General features: G+C 41.0%; 1 protein-coding gene across 1 annotated transcript in view; it reads right to left on the reverse strand.

The window, feature by feature from the left end:
- Positions 1-18,114: 18,114 nt before the first annotated feature.
- si:ch73-233f7.1 (uncharacterized protein LOC100537710 homolog) overlaps positions 18,115-20,687 on the reverse strand; it is a 28,027-nt gene continuing 25,454 nt past the window's right edge. The window contains exon 4 of the mRNA XM_061899879.1: positions 18,115-19,540. Within this exon, the coding sequence (XP_061755863.1) occupies positions 19,197-19,540 (344 nt within the window). The 3' untranslated portion in view covers positions 18,115-19,196. The remainder of the gene's footprint in view (positions 19,541-20,687) is intronic.

Raw genomic sequence — 20,687 nt, forward strand, 5'->3', positions numbered from 1 at the left:
TACTGTGAAAGTTCAATCCATAGTGGCTCCAACACAGCCGCGAGAGTTCAGTTCAAAGCGGATCCAAGACAGCAGCGAGAGTCCCGTCCACAGGAAACCATCTCAAGCGGATCAGCAGCATAGAGACGTCCCCAACCGATACAGGCGAGCGGTCCATCCTGGGTCTCGACTCTGGACAGCCAGTACTTCATCCATGGTCATCGGACCGGACCCCCTCCACAAGGGAGGGGGGGACATAGGAGAAAGAAAAGAAGCGGCAGATCAACTGGTCTAAAAAGGAGGTATATTTAAAGGCTAGAGTATACAGATGAGTTTTAAGGTGAGACTTAAATGCTTCTACTGAGGTAGCATCTCGAACTGTTACCGGGAGGGCATTCCAGAGTACTGGAGCCCGAACGGAAAACGCTCTATAGCCCGCAGACTTTTTTTGGGCTCTAGGAATCACTAATAAGCCGGAGTCTTTTGAACGCAGATTTCTTGCCGGGACATACGGTACAATACAATCGTCAAGAGATACCACAGATAACACAATAGAAAATTAAAAAAATGCCAAAAACAAATATTCAAGATACAGTCCTGCTTCCTTCTCGGAACCAGTCCACAGTTCAGTTCCAAAAACAAAAAGGAGGAGAAAAAAAAATGCTTGTCCTACCGCATAAAAGTCTAGCTCGCCGTTTTGTTGAGTTGAGTTTGAAGGTGGATAGGGAGCTCAGGTGGTTTGGGTCACAAGGAATTCCTTCCTGGAATAAAAACCTGACCTAAAAGTCCAAAAACAAAGTGAGTAACCTAGTTAACTCTTCACTAGCAAAGTACATTAAATATGTACTTGACAGCATAATATAAGCATTCAATTGTCCTTAATGACTATTTGTTTGTAATAATAAACCAATTGATATGACATAATTAAACCATGTTGATTAATATACAATCATGAGTCCAATTAAAATGAACATTTTTAATAATACAGATCATGATATCTTATCTAAAGTGATAAAACTCAATCATGGATCAATTACAAATTCAATCACTTATATAAAACTACTTTCATAATAACACTCATTATTAGAAACTCAAAGATTCATAATTCGAATTCAAGTACTTGTCCAAACATTCAAAGTTAATAAACAATCAAGCAGAGTTCAATTAAAGGGTTGCGCAACAAACCAAATACACGCACCTGCGTTTCATCTAGAGGGCGTGGAAAAGAAGAAGAGCCCATAGGGCAGGGGTGTCCAAACTTTTTCCACAGAGGGCCGCACACGGAAAAATTTAAGCATGCGGAAGCCGTTTTGATATTTTTCAGTTTCAAACCATAACAAAATATATGGATTTTTTTTTTTAATCCTTAGGGCTCCTGTCAGTCACTAAAATGTTAAAAATAAGTCAAATTAATATTATTATTTTTTTATTTAATGCTTAGAGTAAATCTCTATATCAACTTGAGGTTGATTTAAAGTAAAACAAATAAGGTTTTATGCATTTTCTGTCAAAGACAACTTTGTTTTTTTATAGTAAAACTGAAATATGCAGTATTTAGATTGATAGATAGTACTTTATTGCTTCCTTCCGGAGAGTTCCTTTATTTAGTGAAGTGAATTATATTTATATAGCGCTTTTCTCTAGTGACTCAAAGCGCTTTACATAGTGAAACCCAATATCTAAGTTACATTTAAACCAGTGTGGGTGGCACTGGGAGCACGTGGGTAAAGTGTCTTGCCCAAGGACACAACGGCAGTGACTAGGATGGCAGAAGTGGGAATCGAACCTGCAACCCTCAAGTTGCTGGCACGGCCACTCTACCAACCGAGCTATTAAAGCCCTCAAAGATCAATAATGCAGGACAGCATTGATTTTAATTATTTAATATTTTTGAGTAATCACAGTAATGTTGTCTGTCTATCTGTGTTGGCCTTGAGATGAGGTGGCGACTTGTCCAAGGTGTAGACCGCCTTCCGCCCGACTGTAGCTAAGATAGGCACCAGCGCTCCCCGCGACCCCAAAAGGAATAAGCGGTAGAAAATAGATGGATGGATGGAGTAATCACAGTGAAACGTTAAATAAAATCCTACTAAATATATTTGAGATCCGAATGGTTCCCCACTCATAAAGTGATGCATTTTTATTCTTTTTTTTTTTTTTTACTTTTAACACTTAAGTTTCAAGATCAACTTCCCATATATCTGTCGATTTTAAGTTTCAATTATTGTTTTGTTTGTTTTATGCTCTTTTGTCAAAACTTTTATGTTTGTATACGGCAACCACACAACATTAGCAATATGTTTTCCACATAAAACATGTGATAACTTTTAAGTAATAATTCATTAAAACAAGGGTGCCCATCACATCGATCGCGAGCTACCAGTCGACCGCGGGGGGTGTGTCAGTCGATCTCCAGCCAGGCTTTTAAAAAAAATAGACCTAAAAAGTAGTGATCATCAATCTTCACCAAGACGTCACTTAAATGACATTCACGGTACCGGAGGGTCTTGTGAGATGACGCTGGCTGCTGCAAGATCATTATTATGAAAATATGACCGAGACGAAGGCGAGAAACACTTTTTATTTCAACAGACTCTCGCGCCGTACCTTCCGTCAAAACTCTAAAGGCCGACTGCACATTTCCTATCTTCACAATAAAAGCCCTGCTTCATGCTGCCTGCGCTAACTAAATACAGAGTCTCGGAAAACTGGCGTGCACAAGCGATCCCTCAGAAAGCTGGCGTGCACATCACTTGTGCACGCCAGCTTTCCGAGACTCTTATTTTGTTAGCGCAGGCAGTATGAAGCAGGGCTTTTATCGTGAAGATAGGAAATGTGCAGTCGGCCTTTAGAGTTTTGACGGAAGGGACGGCGCGAAAGTCTGTCGAAATAAAAAGTGTTCCTCGCCTTCCTCTCTGTCATTTTTTCATAATAATGAACTGGCAGCAGCCAGCGTCATCTCACAAGACCCTCGGGTGCCGTGAATGTCAATCAAGCAAGCTACGGAATTTGCCGCCAATGTTTTTCTTGTAAAGTGTATGGAAGCTGGATGAATTAGATGCCAAAAACCAACGACTTTCATGTGGTATTGTACAGAAAGGACAACTTTTTTCTCCTCCATTTGAAAATGTGGGCGTTATCATCATTACTGTCTGATTCCAATCAATGCAAGTCATCAGAATCAGGTAATACACCAACTTATATTCTTGTCTTCGTGAAAGAAAGACATCTATATGTGTTACACATGCTTGTATTATCATTAAACACATTTAACTTGTTTACAAAAATGTCTCTTTCATAAATAAATAAATATAAATGATATATATAAATGAGGTAGATCCCCTCGAGTTGGTCAATTGAAAAGTAGCTCGCCTGCAGAAAAAGTGTGGGCACCCCTGCATTAAAACATAGATTTTTTTTTACCTTTTTCTTTTTTGGAGCAATGGAAGAAAAAAAAGAAAGAAAATAAAGACAAAAGGAAAAAAAAAACAGCCTGCATGGCAGCTTTGTGTCAACATTGCCACTTTTTCTCATTAATTTCACCTCATTCCACTTTTTGAAATGTCTCTTTTAATTTTTGCGATACTATCAATTTTGCAATTTTTGCAGAATGTGTGGCGGGCCGGTTAACAATTAGCTGGGGGCCACAAATGACCCCCGGGCCGCACTTTGGACACCCCTGCACGGGGGAAATGTAACAACTTGAAAAAAACTATCCACAACGTGGCTAAAGATTATTAGCAATGCAAAGCCTGTTGCCACTTCGCTGGAATAAATTGTTGCCTATAAGTTGCTGGATGATCATGAGAGAATAAAAGGTAATTACCTGAGTAATGGAGGGCAGAACAACACACTTGTCACCGATTTTGTTCATAACTTTTATGGACAGAATTTCTAGGCGCAGTCAAGGCGTTGAGGGGTTCCGGTTTGGTAACCGCAGGATTAGGTCTCTGCTTTTTGCAGATGATGTGGTCCTGATGGCTTCATCTGACCGGGATCTTCAGCTCTCACTGGATCGGTTTGCAGCCGAGTGTGAAGCGACCAGAATGAGAATCAGCACCTCCAAGTCCAAGTCCATGGTTCTCGCCCGAAAAAGAGTGGAGTGCCATCTCCGGGTTGGGGAAAAGACCCTGCCCCAAGTGGAGGAGTTCTAGTACCTCGGAGTCTTGTTCACGAGTGAGGGAAGAGTGGATCGTGAGATCGACAGGCGGATCGGTGCGGCGTCTTCAGTAATGCGGACGTTGTATCGATCCGTTGTGGTGAAGAAGGAGCTGAGCCGGAAGGCAAAGCTCTCAATTTACCGGTCGATCTACGTTCCCATCCTCACCTATGGTCATGAGCTTTGGGTCATGACCGAAAGGACAAGATCATGGGTACAAGATAGGGTGAGAAGCTCTGCCATCCGGTAGGAACTCAAAGTAAAGCCGCTGCTCCTCCACATCGAGAGGAGCCAGATGAGGTGGTTCGGGCATCTGGTCAGGATGCCACCCGAACGCCTCCCTAGGGAGGTGTTTAGGGCACGTCCAACCGGTAGGAGGCCACGGGGAAGACCCAGGACACGTTGGGAAGACTATGTCTCCCGGCTGGCCTGGGAACGCCCCGGGATCCCCCGGGAAGAGCTAGACTAAGTGGCTGGGGAAAGGGAAGTCTGGGTTTCCCTGCTTAGGCTGTTGCCCCCGCGACCCGACCTCGGATAAGCGGAAGAAGATGGAGATGGAGGCTCTTTGGATAAATTGCAGCTGTTTGCGCCTATATGCTAAAACATAATATTGGCGACAGGGCACATGGTTGTGGTTTCTGATTTCTGTTATTTATGCCAAGGCAAAAGTCTCACCTAACTATGAAGTTTGCAAAGTGTGAGGATGAGAAGATTTTGAGAGTTTCTTCTCCAGCGCGTCTCACAGCAACCACAGCCACAGCAGACAGGAGGAGGAGGAGGAGGAGGAGGAGCGCCATTTTGGGGCAGGAAGTAAACCTCCACAATAAAAGTATTTGCACTGTTATGCACAAGTTTAAAGGCCTTCTGAAAGCCACTACTACCGACCACACAGTCTGATAGTTTATATATCAATGATGAAATATTAACATTGCAACACATGCCAATACGGCCTTTTTAGTTTACTAAATTGCAATTTTGAAATTTCCCGCGAGGAATCTTGTTGAAAACGTCGCGGAATGATGACGCTTACGTTGACGCGTGCTTGTGACGTTATTGGTTGGAGCTGATATTCTAGCCCAGCACCACTCACGGCTAAAAGTCGTCCGATTTAATCGCATAATTACACAGTATTCTGGACATCTGTGTTGCTGAATCTTTTGCAATTTGTTCAATTAATAATGGAGACATCAAAGAAGAATGCTGTTGGTGGAAAGCGGCGGATTGCAGCTGTCTTTAGCAACCGAAACACAGCCGGTGTTTCTTTGTTTGTTGTGAAGCTTTAATATGGAACAGAGCGGTCAAGCGAACATGTTTCTCTACCACATGTCAACCGGCAGGTTTCTGTGAGAAAATTGTGGTAATAAATCGTCTCTTACCGGAGACATGAGCGGAGCTTGCGTCCTCCTGCAGCTGTCAAAGAGGCAGCTGCGACTTTCTTGGCTCCTCCATGGCTTCCATTAGAGACACTGGCGGTCACCGCATCCCTCTGACTTTCAGGTATGACCATATAATCTCACTAAAACAGTACTAACACAATAAACAGATAAGGGATTTTCCAGATTTATCCTAGTAAATGTGTTTGATAACATCTGAATTGCTCCCACTGCCCTCACCTTTTTTTTCTTGTAGTCCTTCACTCTCACTATCCTCATCCACAAATCTTTCATCCTCGCTCAAATTAATGTAGAAATTGTCTTTTTCTCGGTCCGAATCGCTCTCGCTGCTGGTGACTATGATTATAAACAATGTTCAGATGTGAGGAACTCCACAACCCGTGACGTCACGTGCACATCGTCTGCTACTTCCGGTACAGGCAAGGCTTTTTTATTAGCGACCAAAAGTTGCAAACTTTATCGTGGATGTTCTCTACTAAATCCTTTCAGCAAAAATATGGCAATATCGCAAAATGATCAAGTATGACATATAGAATGGGCCTGCTATCCCCGTTTAAATAAGAAAATCTCATTTCAGTAGGCCTTCAATGGGTATTTTAAATATGGGTTACAGTCTGTCATGACATTTTTAGCGTTCAATCAGACTTTATTGTGAGGTATCGTATTAGTTTTCCTAAAAATATTTTTTAAAATATTTACAGTAAGCATATGTGTAATAACCGGTGGTTAATCATGATTAATCAAAATGCATATGCATTATTTTTATGTATAACTTGCTTTAAAATCATGAATAAAGGTGACAAGCAGATATTTAACTACTTGTTTATCTCACAAAAATATTTTTGCAATATATTATATTAATATAATATATTGGCATGATCAGATAATTTTAAAGTTAAAAATATGCCTTTTTTCTGTTAAAATTGAAAGAACGAATGCAAAAAGTAAAAAAATATATATATAATTAAAAAAGTATTTTTTTGAAACCCATTTTTTCCAGGCTTTTGAGGACCACATAAAACGATGTGGCGGGCCAGAACTGGCCCCCGGGCTTTGAGTTTGACACAGGTGGTCTAAAATATGCCAGAGACTGGCTGGCAAGCAAACAATGGAGAGAAATAATTCCAAACCAAGGGTCGCATCCGGCCCGTTGGTCCCTTTAATCCTGCCTGCTAAATATTAAAACAGAAATGAGCAAAGACCTGTTTTGAGAACTGCCACAACAAAATTGTGGAGGGGGGCGTGGCAGGCCCGCCTGTGGGATACATAAACTGGCAATTACATTTTCCGTGCAACGTTCAAATTGTTGTTACTCAGCCAGTGTTTGTGGGTCAAAAACGCTGGCTGAGTAACAACAATATGAACGACACACAAGGGTTAAAATGTATTCATTTATCCACAGTTTGAGTTGCAGATTGGTACAAACAAATGTGTTTGAGATAGCCATGAAATGGAAAAAGGAATAGGATTAAATAAGATCGTCTTACTCTTTTTCGGAGAAACTGGAAATATGTGTAAAATAGATTAGATTAGATAGTACTTTATTTATTCCGTCAGGAGAGTTCCTTCAGGAAAATTAAAAAAATCCGCACAATCCCATTCAAGATCAGACAAACATTACAGGGAGACAGAACAGGATCGCTGACGGGTCTGCTGGCTTCCAGCGCCCCTTACAAAAAAGATGAGACACAGGTAAACAAATTAAAATAGAAGATTAAAATAAAAGAAAATTAAAAATTAAAAAATATATGTTGCAGCATATTGTAACTGTACGCCTGTTTGAAAAAACTGAATACAATAACCATAACCATTACTGAACAGGACTGCAGGTGTCTTCATATTTATGTTCATCCAAGTCAACTTCCCCCGCATGTTGAAGTGATTAATTCTACCATCAATTGATTAACGTTGACCCCGACTTAAACAAGTTGAAAACTTATTGGGGTTTTGCCATTTAGTGGTTAATTATAGGGAATATGTACTGTACTGTGCAATCTACTAATGAAAGTTTCTATCAATCAATATATATATAGATTTATTAGTATAATAATAAATCAAATAAAAGCATGAGGACAGCAAATGGAACAGGGCACAAATTAATTGCTCTGTATAGTCGAATGTAAGACCTTTCCTTGAGTTAATCCAACAAATAACCTTTGACCCCTTGTTCGCCCTCCTGCTTGAGTTGTCATAATATGTTTGTCATGAAGGCTCAGTGGGGTTAGTGATTCTTACCCCACGACGCCCTCTGCTGGATAAATCCTGTCAACGGCAGATTACCTTTTATTTGCAGGGTTTTTTTATGCAGTTTTGGCTGCCTTCAGAGGCCCGGCAGCTTGTAACATTAATTAAAAAAAAAAAAAAAAAAAAAAAAAATATATATATATATATATATATATATATATATATATACATGTGTAAGGATTAGATGCATAGTGCATTTGATTAATAAATGTATATTTTACCTTAATTTACCGAGCTATACCTAGGGGCGGTATAGCTTGGGTGGTGGAGTGGCCGTGCCAGCAACTACAGAGTTCCAGGTTTGATCCCCCCCCCCCCCCGCTTCCACCGTCCTAGTCAATGCCGTTGTGTCCTTAGGCAAGACACTTTACCCACCTGCTCCCAGTCGCACCCACACTGCTTGAAATGGAACTCAGATATTGGGTTTCACTATGTAAAAGTGCTTTCAGTCACTGGAGAAAAGCGCTATATAAATATATTTCAGTTCACTTCATCTTCAATAAGAAAATAAAAATCGGTGGATTTTGCGGACAAACAAATGGCAGCATCGTACCATAAAATGTACAGTGAAATGGTCACACTCGTTTTTACAGTAAAATTCTGGGGATTGAGCTGTCATTTTTTTTTTTTTTTTGCATGAAAAATATAGTTCCTGTTTTTTACAGTGTATTACTCTAAATGTAAAAATGGTACCACAGTTCTGCGATGAGGTAGCGACTTGTCCAGGGTGTACCCTGCCTTCCGCCCGATTGTAGCTGAGATATGCGCCAGCGCCCCCCGCGACCCCGAAGGGGAATAAGCGGTAGAAAATGGATGGATGGATGGTACCACAGTTTTTTTTTTCTTGCGGTAGGATTCTGAAGACTGGGCTGTTTTTAAAAATATATATATTGTCATGTTTACAGTGTACAATTTGAAATCAAAAGGCTAAGTAGACATTTACGTATGTTTTTACCCCCAAAATGTTTCAAATGTATAGTATTGTAATATCTGTTGCATTATTTGATGGATAAAATTTAAAACATATATAATTGCACACTGCAATAAGTCAGTGTTCAAAAACAAGAAAAAAATTCAAAAATGAGGGGTATTTTATTTCAACTAAGCTAAATGATCTGCCAATAGAACAAGAAAATTCGGCTTGTCAAGACTTTCCAAAACAAGTAAAATTAGCTAACCTCAATGAACCCAAAAAATAGCTTAAAATAAGTATATACTCACTAATAACAAGTGCACTTTTTTTGGTAGAAAAAAAAGAAACCTTTTTTGCTCAATATATTAAAAAATATTCTAAGTAAATGCTAGTGCCATTATCTTGACATAATGATATGACTTCTGCATCATGATTATGATTTTTTTTTTTTTTTTTTGCTTGAAGTAAGAAATGATTACTTTAAAAAAAATAGTTTTATACTTGTCTACTTGCATCAGTTGATATTCTAATTTCAAGCATGTTTTACCCAGTAAAGGTCATCAAATCTCAGCTACAAGTTGTAATATCTTACTGAGATCATTTGGGACCAAAACCCTTAAAACAAGAAAAACACTAACATAAAATCTGCTTAGTGAGAATAATTATCTTATCAGACAGAAAATAATCAAATATCACTCTTATTTGAGATATTTAATCTTACTTAGATTTCAGTTTTTGCAGTGCATATCTTTAAGATAAATATAAACTACTTTATTGACGCATATTTTTTCCAGGCTTTCACTGGCCGTTCAAAAATGATCTGACCCCCGGACCTTGAGTTTGACATCTAAGTTGTACGCTGTACATTTTCAAAAATGTGTGTTCACAATAATTCATAGTAAAATTAAAAATAGTATATTGCTTTGGCGGGCAGCTCGGTGGGACTGGGTTTAGTGCATGTGACTCACAATACGAAGGTCCAGAGTATTCCTGAGTTCAATCCTGGGCTCGGGATCTTTCTGTGTGGAGTTTGCATGTTCTCCCCGTGACTGCGTGGGTTCCCTCCAGGTACTCCGGCTTCCTCCCACCTCCAAAGACATGCACCTGGGGATAGGCTCCTCCCACCTCCAAAAACATGCACCTGGGGATAGGTTGATTGGCAACACTAAATGGTCCCTAGTGTGTGAATGTGAGTGTGAATGTTGTCTGTCTATCCGTGTTGGCCCTGCGATAAGGTGGCAACTTGTCCAGGGTGTACCCCGCCTTCCGCCCGAATGCAGCTGAGATAGGCTCCAGCAACCCCATTGACCCCAAAATGGACAAGAGGTAGAAAATGGATGGATGAATGGATGTATGGATATTGTTTTGGCAAGCTCAATCAAGACATAGTGCATAAAACCACTGAGCATTTAAAGCTTCAGTGTGTATGTATGTATATATATATTTTTATTTTTATTTTTTATTTTTTTTTTTAACCTTATTTTGGCTTTATTTGCGTAAATATGTTGTTCTTCACAATGTTTATACGTCTCCTTTTTTTTCTGCAGGGCCGCTCATACATTACTCCCCATTGAAATGTGCCCTCTGGTGGACAAACGAACACACTGCATCGGCCAGTAAGCAAAGGACCATCGGTCAAAACAAGTTCAGCACCATGACAACGGACAGCTCCATTGCAGGGTTGAGGAGCAGTAATAGTCAATTTAGAGCAGACCTGGGCACATTTTTTGGACTGGGGGGCCAAGTTTAGAGAAAGAAATGTGTCTGAGGGCCGGTATATCTATTTTTAGGAACACTAATACAAAACTCACAATAATGTCTGATTGAATGCTAAAACCAGTTTGATAGACCACCTTAAAAAAACGGAATGGAATTTTAAATTTTTCTATAACCGATAAAACACTGAATATTGACAACATATAAATGTCACACGACATATTTTACAATCAAGTAAAACTTGCCAAAATGTGACAAACAGCGAAATATGAACGCAAAGGGTACACATAAAATATACAATCTGATATATAACTAAGCTTTAGAACAGGGGTCGGGAACCTTTTTGGTTGACAGAGCCATGAAAGCCAAATATTTCAAAATGTAAATTCTGTGAGAGCCATATAGTATTCTTTAACACTGAATACAACTAAATGTGTGCACTTTTTAAGACCAACATTTGAGAACAACAGTACAATAAGTCCTTTATTATTTTTATTAACATTGTTATTCTAAAGCTAACCAATATTAAATATAATACTTCTTACCATTAATGCGACATCTTGAACCGGTGCGATAGAAAATGGATGGTTGGATTAAAATTTATGAGAATTTTTTAAAATGTCAACGTTATTTTTAACACTGATTACCAGCAAAACTATTCTTTACTTGTCCTATTAGGCAATGTCAGCTAAGATTTTTTGGAGAGCCAGATACAGTCTTCAAAAGAGCCACATCTGGCTTTAGAGCCATAGGTTCCCTATCCCTGCTTTAGAACTTTGTTGTGAAAATGTCCTTCCACATCCTGTCCCTGACACCCACATTTCAGGCTGACACTCTGTGGAAACGCCCCCCACCCCCACTGCTTGGTGCCTCGTCTGAGCTGGTTTGACCTAGATTACCGTAGTAACTAATTAATTACCGTATTAACTAGTATATTGTGCAAAAGCCCAGATTCCTACCATTGAAATACTTTGTATAGTTCAAGACTTACAGCCGTTTGAAAACATCACAGGGCCTTAATTTAGCCAGGTCAGATTTAGAGTGAAAACCTAATTTTATTTTCACTCGTATACAAAACATTCTAACTTGGATTGTTTCCCTGGCTTCAAGACTCTCCCGAAGGACAGTGTGGAGAAGACACAAAAAACTCTCTTCTTGTCCCTCATGGACACACACCTGTTGTTGTTGAGTTTGGATTAGCGACTACACGAACATCAAGGCTGCGGAACAGAGACACACTGCAGGCTTATAAACAAACATGCATCCACAAACATATACGTCACACACACACACTCCAATTCAACGCCTTTGACGCAAATCCCATAGGGGTGATGAAAGGATGGTCAGCGCCTGAGAGCTGCGGCCTACCACCATGACCCCGCACTCCCTTCCCTTTGTTGCTCAATATCTCGAGATGTATGTTGTAATGTGTGTATGTGCTTTGCTATAAAGGTTTTTTCCCACTCCAGACTGGGCCCCCTTGGTAGCCTATTCTAGATTGTATTTTTTTACTCATCCCTCCCGAGCGTTTTACCTTTTTCCCATTTATTACGGAAAAAAGGTAAACCCATCAGCATTCCTGTTCAGTAACCCTGTACACTGTTTGTTCGTCTAATCTTGAACGGGTTTGTGCTGAAAACAAAGTTACGTTGTACTTGTGCAATGACAATAAAGACCTATCCTGACCACCATGATGACAAGGGTGTCATGTCTATGTGATCATGTTTTGTTTTAGTCATGTTCTGTTGGTATTTTGGCCACTCAGTTCCTGTTTTTGCACTTCCTGTTTTTTTTTGTCACCATGACTACCCATTAGTTTTCACCTGTCCTCATGTCTCACACCTGTTTTCACTAATCACCACAGTATTATTTAAGCCTGTCTGTGTCTGTTGTTCATTCTGGCAACATCTGTAAGGACTATGGACTAAGGGGTTTGTTTTCCCAGAAGGCAAAGGAAAGTTAGCACGGGCTAGCACGTGAATGTAAGAACATAATTTATTCTAACACTAACAAACTACAGAAAAAGGAAGCAAACAAAAGGCACGCACAATGACGGTACAAAAACTTGGCTATGAAACAAATCTATGAACATAAAACAAAACACTTGCACAATGGCATGAATAACAAAAAGCTTTCTTGGAAAAAGACAAGGGGGATGGAAGGCATAGAAGGTGGTAGACGTGAGAAGTCAATCAATCAATGTTTACTTATATAGCCCTAAATCACTAGTGTCTCAAAGGGCTGCACAAACCACAACACAAACCACTACCACATCCTCGGTAGGCCCACATAAGGGCAAGGAAAACTCACACCCAGTGGGACGTCGGTGACAATGATGACCCAGTGGGACGTCGGTGACAATGATGACTATGAGAACCTTGGAGAGGACGAAAGCAATGGATGTCGAGCGGGTCTAACATGATACTGTGAAAGTTAAATCCATATTGGATCCAACACAGTTGCGGGTGATGTTGCCAGAATGAAAAACAGAAACAGACAGGCTTAAATAATACTGTGGTGATTATCAATCAATCAATCAATGTTTACTTATATAGCCCTAAATCACTAGTGTCTCAAAGGGCTGCACAAACCACTACGACATCCTCGGTAGGCCCACAAAAGGGCAAGGAAAACTCACACCCAGTGGGACGTCGGTGACAATGATGACTATGAGAACCTTAGAGAGGACGAAAGCAATGGATGTCGAGCGGGTCTAACATGATACTGTGAAAGTTCAATCCATAATGGATCCAACACAGTCGCGAGAGTCCAGTCCAAAGCGGATCCAACACAGCAGCGAGAGTCCCGTTCACAGCGGAGCCAGCAGGAAACCATCCCAAGCGGAGGCGGATCAGCAGCGCAGAGATGTCCCCAGCCGATACACAGGCAAGCAGTACATGGCCACCGGATCGGACCGGACCCCCTCCACAAGGGAGAGTGGGACATAGAAGAAAAAGAAAAGAAACGGCAGATCAACTGGTCTAAAAAGGGAGTCTATTTAAAGGCTAGAGTATACAAATGAGTTTTAAGGTGAGACTTAAATGCTTCTACTGAGGTAGCATCTCGAACTGTTACCGGGAGGGCATTCCAGAGTACTGGAGCCCGAACGGAAAACGCTCTATAGCCCGCAGACGTTTTTTGGGCTCTGGGAATCACTAATAAGCCGGAGTTCTTTGAATGCAGATTTCTTGCCGGGACATATGGTACAATACAATCGGCAAGATAGGATGGAGCTAGACCGTGTAGTATTTTATACGTAAGTAGTAAAACCTTAAAGTCACATCTTAATTAGTGAAAACAGGTGTGAGACATGAGGACAGGTGAAAACTACTGGGTAGTCATGGTGACAAAACAAACAGGGAAGTGCAAAAACAGAAACTGAGTGGACAAAAAACAAACCGAACATGACTGAAACAAAACATGATCACATAGATATGACAGAGGGAAGTTTGTTGTATTATTATTATCGTAATAGTTTAGTATAATATGTCATTGGAGTGATTATAAAGGTAGGAATTGCCAATTTGCAGACAAAAAAGTGAAATAACATTAGTAGAATCCAACACAGCAGCGAGAGTCCCGTTCACAGCGGAGCCAGCAGGAAACCATCCCAAGCGGAGGCGATCAGCAGCGCAGAGATGTCCCCAGCCGATACACAGGCAAGCAGTACATGGCCACCGGATCGGACCGGACCCCCTCCACAAGGGAGAGTGGGACATAGAAGAAAAAGAAAAGAAACGGCAGATCAACTGGTCTAAAAAGGGAGTCTATTTAAAGGCTAGAGTATACAAATGAGTTTTAAGGTGAGACTTAAATGCTTCTACTGAGGTGGCATCTCGAACTGTTACCGGGAGGGCATTCCAGAGTACTGGAGCCCGAACGGAAAACGCTCTATAGCCCGCAGACTTTTTTGGGGCTTTGGGAATCACTAATAAGCCGGAGTCCTTTGAACGCAGATTTCTTGCCGGGACATATGGTACAATACAATCGGCAAGATAGGATGGAGCTAGACCGTGTAGTATTTTATACGTAAGTAGTAAAACCTTAAAGTCACATCTTAATTAGTGAAAACAGGTGTGAGACATGAGGACAGGTGAAAACTGCAGGGTAGTCATGGTGACAAAACAAACCAGGAAGTGCAAAAACAGGAACTGAGTGGCCAAAAAACAAACCGAACATGACTGAAACAAAACATGATCACATAGATATGACAGAGGGAAGTTTTTTGACAAGAACAAGGAAGTTTGATCATATTACGCCTGTACTGTATATACCTTTATATACATATATACATACATATATACCTATACTGGCTCACCTGCACTGGCTTCCTGTGCACTTAAGATGTGACTTTAAGGTTTTACTACTTACGTATAAAATACTACACGGTCTAGCTCCAGCCTATCTTGCCGATTGTATTGTACTATATGTCCCGGCAAGAAATCTGCGTTCAAAAGACTCCGGCTTATTAGTGATTCCTAGAGCTCAAAAAAAGTCTGCGGGCTATAGAGCGTTTTCCGTTCGGGCTCCAGTACTCTGGAATGCCCTCCCGGTAACAGTTCGAGATGCTACCTCAGTAGAAGCATTTAAGTCTTATCTTAAAACTCATCTGTATACTCTAGCCTTTAAATAGACCTCCTTTTTAGACCAGTTGATCTGCCGCTTCTTTTCTTTCTCCTATGTCCCCCCCTCCCTTGTGGAGGGGGTCCGGTCCGATGACCATGGATGAAGTACTGACTGTCCAGAGTCGAAACCCAGAATGGACCGCTCGTCGGGACCCAGGATGGACCGCTCGCCTGTATCGGTTAGGGACATCTCTACGCTGCTGATCCGCTTGAGATGGTTTCCTGTGGACGGGACTCTCACTGCTGTCTTGGAGCCACTATGGATTGAACTTTCACAGTATCATGTTAGACCCGCTCGACATCCATTGCTTTCGGTCCCCTAGAGGAGGGGGGGGGTTGCCCACATCTGAGGTCCTCTCCAAGGTTTCTCATAGTCAGCATTGTCACTGGCGTCCCACTGAATGTGAATTCTCCCTGCCCACTGGGTGTGAGTTTTCCTTGCCCTTTTGTGGGTTCTTCCGAGGATGTTGTAGTCGTAATGATTTGTGCAGTCCTTTGAGACATTTGTGATTTGGGGCTATATAAATAAACATTGATTGATTGATTAATTTGTATTATAATTATGGTAATGGTTTAGTATAATATGTCATTGGAGTGATTATAAAGGTAGGAACTGCCAATTTGCAGACAAAAAAGTGAAATAACATTAGAAAAATCCCCAAAAAAGAGCTATTCCTGCAGCTCTGTTGACGCTCCACTTATTGCATATTAATCAAGTTAACCTACATAAGATGAACCCTTCTAGATCACCTCACCCCAGAGAGGTCGCCCTGCTCCTTCTATGGCTCTCTATGGGCACCCTGTTCCTTAATAATGAAATTATTCTCAGTCTGAGCCACACGACGACCTAATTAAACCAACTTTGTTCCTGGCCAGTCGCCATCTGTAATGTGTAGAGCAATTTCCCTGAGAATTAACAAGTAAAAGGGCAGGCATAGAAAAACAGAGAAGCTCCAGGCCCCCCTGAGCTCCCATCCAGGTGTGGCATTTGGAGCCCTCGACCCCGCTCGCATGTGTGTGTTCGTGCTCTTAATTAAAGTGATATTTTCCAGAAAGAAATTTCTGTTTGTTCAGTTAATGAACCCCCCCCCCCAACCCCCCTACCGTCCTCTGCGGGCAAATGGAAATGCAAGCGCTCGGATTAGCATATGTTAGCATTTTAGTGTGTTTATTCATCTGGGTGGAAAAGAGCTTACCAAGGCGAAAAGATTGCAAGAGCCGTGGAACTTTACTTTCCCGCCTGAAAATAATTGACTCGAGTAAATTAGACCTCAATAGAAGAAGAAAAAAAAACTCACTCCTAAATGCTGTCTGAATACAAATGTGCCCGCTTCGGGTTTCAGGTCACAGGCCCGTGCACCCAACTTTTATTTCTAGGCTTTTTTGAAAACAGAAATATGCAAAAAAATACTTTATTTTCATTAATGTATTTACAGTACATGTGTGAGGATTGCGTGATCCCCCCCATCTTTTTTTTTTTTTTTACCTCATGTTGTGTGGCCCCCGTGTACATCACATCATGAAAAACAGCATATGTAAATTCCTACATGCGCGGAACAATGGCCTAGGCTTGAAGCTTTTAATACATTTGGACGAATGCACTTCCAGTGTGATTGTCTATAAAATAACAGCAATAATTATGATAGTTCTGAAAAAAAAACAATATTACACTTAAATACAGTCGTCCCTCGAATATCGATGTTAACATCACCGCGATAATGGAATTCCCGCAAAGTACGAATCATTGATTCTAAATCAAATGTTTTCATAGCTCGATCATAAAACATCATTTAAAACTTTCTAAATGCATGTTTTAACATTATGAGAGCTCTCAGATATGAAGTATTTACCTCTTTTAATCTAATATACACCGCATCCAGAAAGTGAAGTGAATTATATTTATATAGCGCTTTTACATAGTGAAACCCAATATCTAAGTTACATTTAAACCAGTGTGGGTGGCACTGGGAGCAGGTGGGTAAAGTGCCTTGCCCAAGGACACAACGGCAGTGACTAGGATGGCGGAAGCAGGAATCGAACCTACAACCCTCAAGTTGCTGGCACGGCCACTCTACCAACCGAGCTATGCCGCCCCACAGCGCTTCACTCCCCCCCGCCCCCATATTGTTTTATTACAATATTATCCCAAAATAAAATGAATGATTGTTTTTCCTCAAAATTATAAAGACAATACCCCAAAATGATAATGTGAAAATTATTATAATTTTTTGAAATTTTGCAAATTAAATTAAAAAAAAAAAAATCACAGTGTGGAGGGGGGCGTGGTCAGCACGCCTCTAGTACTTTATTGATTCCTTCATGAGAGTTCCCTGGGGTGTGTATGGACTGGCCTCGAAGCATATCCGGCAGGTGATTGGATTACCCAGCTGGGACTGATCATCCAATCACCCGCCATGCTTATCGGCAGCAGCCGGTCCGATACACACGGGAGAAGGTTGGTGTTGCTGATTGGCAGTCGCACACGCACAAGAGTCGGCGAAAAATAAGACCAGAGAGACGGAAAAGTATCTCTGGTCTTCGTTGTAGGGGTGGTATCAGCCTGGTATCGGTATCGGTACTGTGCAATCTACTAATTAAAGCTTCAATCAATCAGTCAAATCAATCGTAAATCATCGAGTTTGTGGTCACCATACCGAGGAGACTAAAATGAATGCATCCATGTACAAAAAGCAACCTGGATTACAAAAAAATTCCATCAAATCTGATGAAACTTGAAAGGGGCTGCAAAGAGGAATGGGAAAAAACTGTCCAAAGAGGTGTGCCGAGCTCGTGGCATCCTATTAAAAATACTTAAACTACCAATGATTGTCACACTCACACTGGGTGTGGTGAAAGTTGTCCTCTGCATATGACCCATCCCCTTGTTCACCCACTGGGAGGTGAGGGGAGCAGTGAGAGGCAGCAGAAGCCATGCCCGGGAATCAGTTTTTGGTGATTTAACCCCCAATTCCAACCCTTGATGCTGAGTGTCAAGCAGGGAGGTAATGGGTCCCTATGTACATAGTATTTGGTATGAACTCACAACCTAGCGATTTCAGGACGGACACTCTAACCATAATAGATAGATAGATGGATAGATAGTACTTTATTGATTCCTTCAGGAGAGTTCCTTCAGGAAAATTAAAATTAGTAGTTGTTACACTTGTCCTGCTGTTCGGTCTGGTGCAGACTGTAGTCGAGGAGCAGAGGGAAGACGTTCCCTTCAAGGCCAATGTCATTTCCTTTGCCATTGCCTTTTAATTGATATTTTAACCTTGTAAAATTGTTCCGTCAAAGAACTGTTTAGCATCAAGTTTACCTTCCTGACTTGGATTTCTGCCATCCTTCACCGTAAATAGATGAGCTGAAGGCTGTATGGTGTGTTCCCTGGAGAGAGAGCTGGGGATGCACCCAAAGGCTTCAGCTCCAGAAATATTTTATGGGGTATTTTCTGTAGAATTTTGAGGATATATTTTTTTTTTTTTTCATTTTCGGATTAAGCTGTAACAAAACAAAATGTGGAAAAAGTGAAGCGCTGTGAATACTTTCCGGATGCCGCATATATTGGATTAAAAGAGGCAAATAGGTGATACTTCTTATCAGAGAGCTCTCATAATGCTGGAAAAAAAATTTATTTAGAATGTTTCAAACCTTGTTTTATGCTCCTACTTTACTTTTCACATTGTCGGTAAAATTTGCAGAGCACCAATGCAATTATTCAATTTCTGACTAAAACCGTAGGATAACAAAATGTGGAAAAAGAGAAACCGCTGTGAAGACTTTTGGGATGCACTGTTGTAATGCTGCCTAAGGGCGGAGCTTATCAGTTGCCCTAATGAGTCGTGCGCTCTGATTGGTTTAGCAGCCAATACTACTGTAGTATTGATACTTTCCATTTATTATGCTTAAAAATGCTTAATTCAGCACCAAAAAAAAAAGCTTTAAAAATATGAAAACATCCACAATAAATTAGTGACACGCAATACTTGAAGCACGATGTGGCGAAGGACGACTTTCACCGTGAAAATGTCGCTTTTAGCGTTTCAGCAGTTGATTTATTTTCAGAAGCTCACCCGTCCAACCACTTCTAGACCAAAATGTTTATTCACTCATGTAAGAAATGATGTTTCCGTCACTCAAAAGGTCGGCAGCAGCGGGTTGGCACCTCAGTCGTTGTACAGGTCGTTGTTGATCATGGCAGCCTCGCCCTGGGGGGACATCTGCAGGCGCCGCTTCTTGCCGAAGGTGGAGAAGGAGTTATGTACGTCCAAGTCGCTGCAGCGCTGCACGGCCGGCCTCAGCGTGCAGAAGCCCGACGGCGTGCCGGGGATGTAGACGTTGTGGTGGTAGTCGGGCGGCGGGTGCGGGTGAGGGTGCGGGTGAGGGTGCGGGTGCGGGTGAGGGTGGGCAGGGTTGGAGGGCTGTTGCTGCTGCTGGGGGGGCGGGGTGCACCGTGGGGTCCATGGCCGGGAGGGGACGCTAGTGGTGGATGGAGACATCTTGTATTCCCCTGGGGGAGAAATGATGATGCAGTGTTGGGTTGCTTTACATCAGGGGTGTCAAACTAGTTTTCATTGAGGGCCACATCGCAGTCATGGCGGCCATCAGAGGGCCACTTGTAAACAGTGAGGAATAAATGAGTATAAATGTATTTATTTTTTTCCGTTGGCCTCAGTCTGGACCCCGTCTGCAGGGGCCCAGGCTTAGACCGATTTTTTTTTATCTCATTTCCCCCTTACATTGTTTACCTGTATGTCACCTTTTTTGTAAGGGGCGCCAGAAGTTGGCAGACCCGACAACAATCCTGTTCTGGTTCCCTGTAATGTTTGATCCTGTTCTGACTCCCTGTAATGTCTGATGCTGTTCTGTCTCCCTGTAACGTCTGATGCTGTTCTGTCTCCCTGTAATGTTTGATCCTGTTCTGTCTCCCTGTAATGTTTGATTCTGTTCTGTCTTCCTGTAATGTATGATCCTGTTCTGTCTCCCTGCAATGTTTGATCCTGTTCTGTCTCTTTGTAATGTTTGATCCTGTTCTGTCTCCCTGTAATGTTTGATCCTGTAAATGTAAAAATGGTACCACTGTGTTTTTAACGTTGAAATTCTGGCGACTGAGAGGCCATTTTTATGGTAAATTTCTGTACATGGAAAAACTGTTTATTTTCTTTTTTATGGCAAAATTCTGTCTGTTTTATTTTTGTTTGTTTTTTTTCCCCCACTGTCATGTTTACAGTGTACAATTATATGGATAACTAACTTTAAACTTATAAGTCAAATAGATATGTATTTTATTTTAAAAAAGTATAATGTATTATGATATATTATTTCTTGCATTATTAGGAGACACCAATAATAACTCATTGTTTTTATTATTACAGATTATAACTACTTTCAGACCTAAGTTCCTACTAATTTAACTAACATTACATTATTAACATTAACAACATTTTTAGTACAGATTCATTACTACTTTCCGTTTCTATATTCATATACATTTATGAAAATTATTCAATGAAATATAACATTTAGATAGTATTACAATTTATTATACTTGCAATTGCATGCAGTACAAGTATTTTTTCAGTTGACACTAAAAGAAGAAAGACATTTAGTAAAAAAAATTAAAATAAATGGTAATGTACCCTGTTTCTTGAATTTCA

The sequence above is a fragment of the Nerophis ophidion genome, linkage group LG05, assembly GCF_033978795.1.
Source record: "Nerophis ophidion isolate RoL-2023_Sa linkage group LG05, RoL_Noph_v1.0, whole genome shotgun sequence".
NCBI classification, from domain to species: domain Eukaryota; kingdom Metazoa; phylum Chordata; class Actinopteri; order Syngnathiformes; family Syngnathidae; genus Nerophis; species Nerophis ophidion.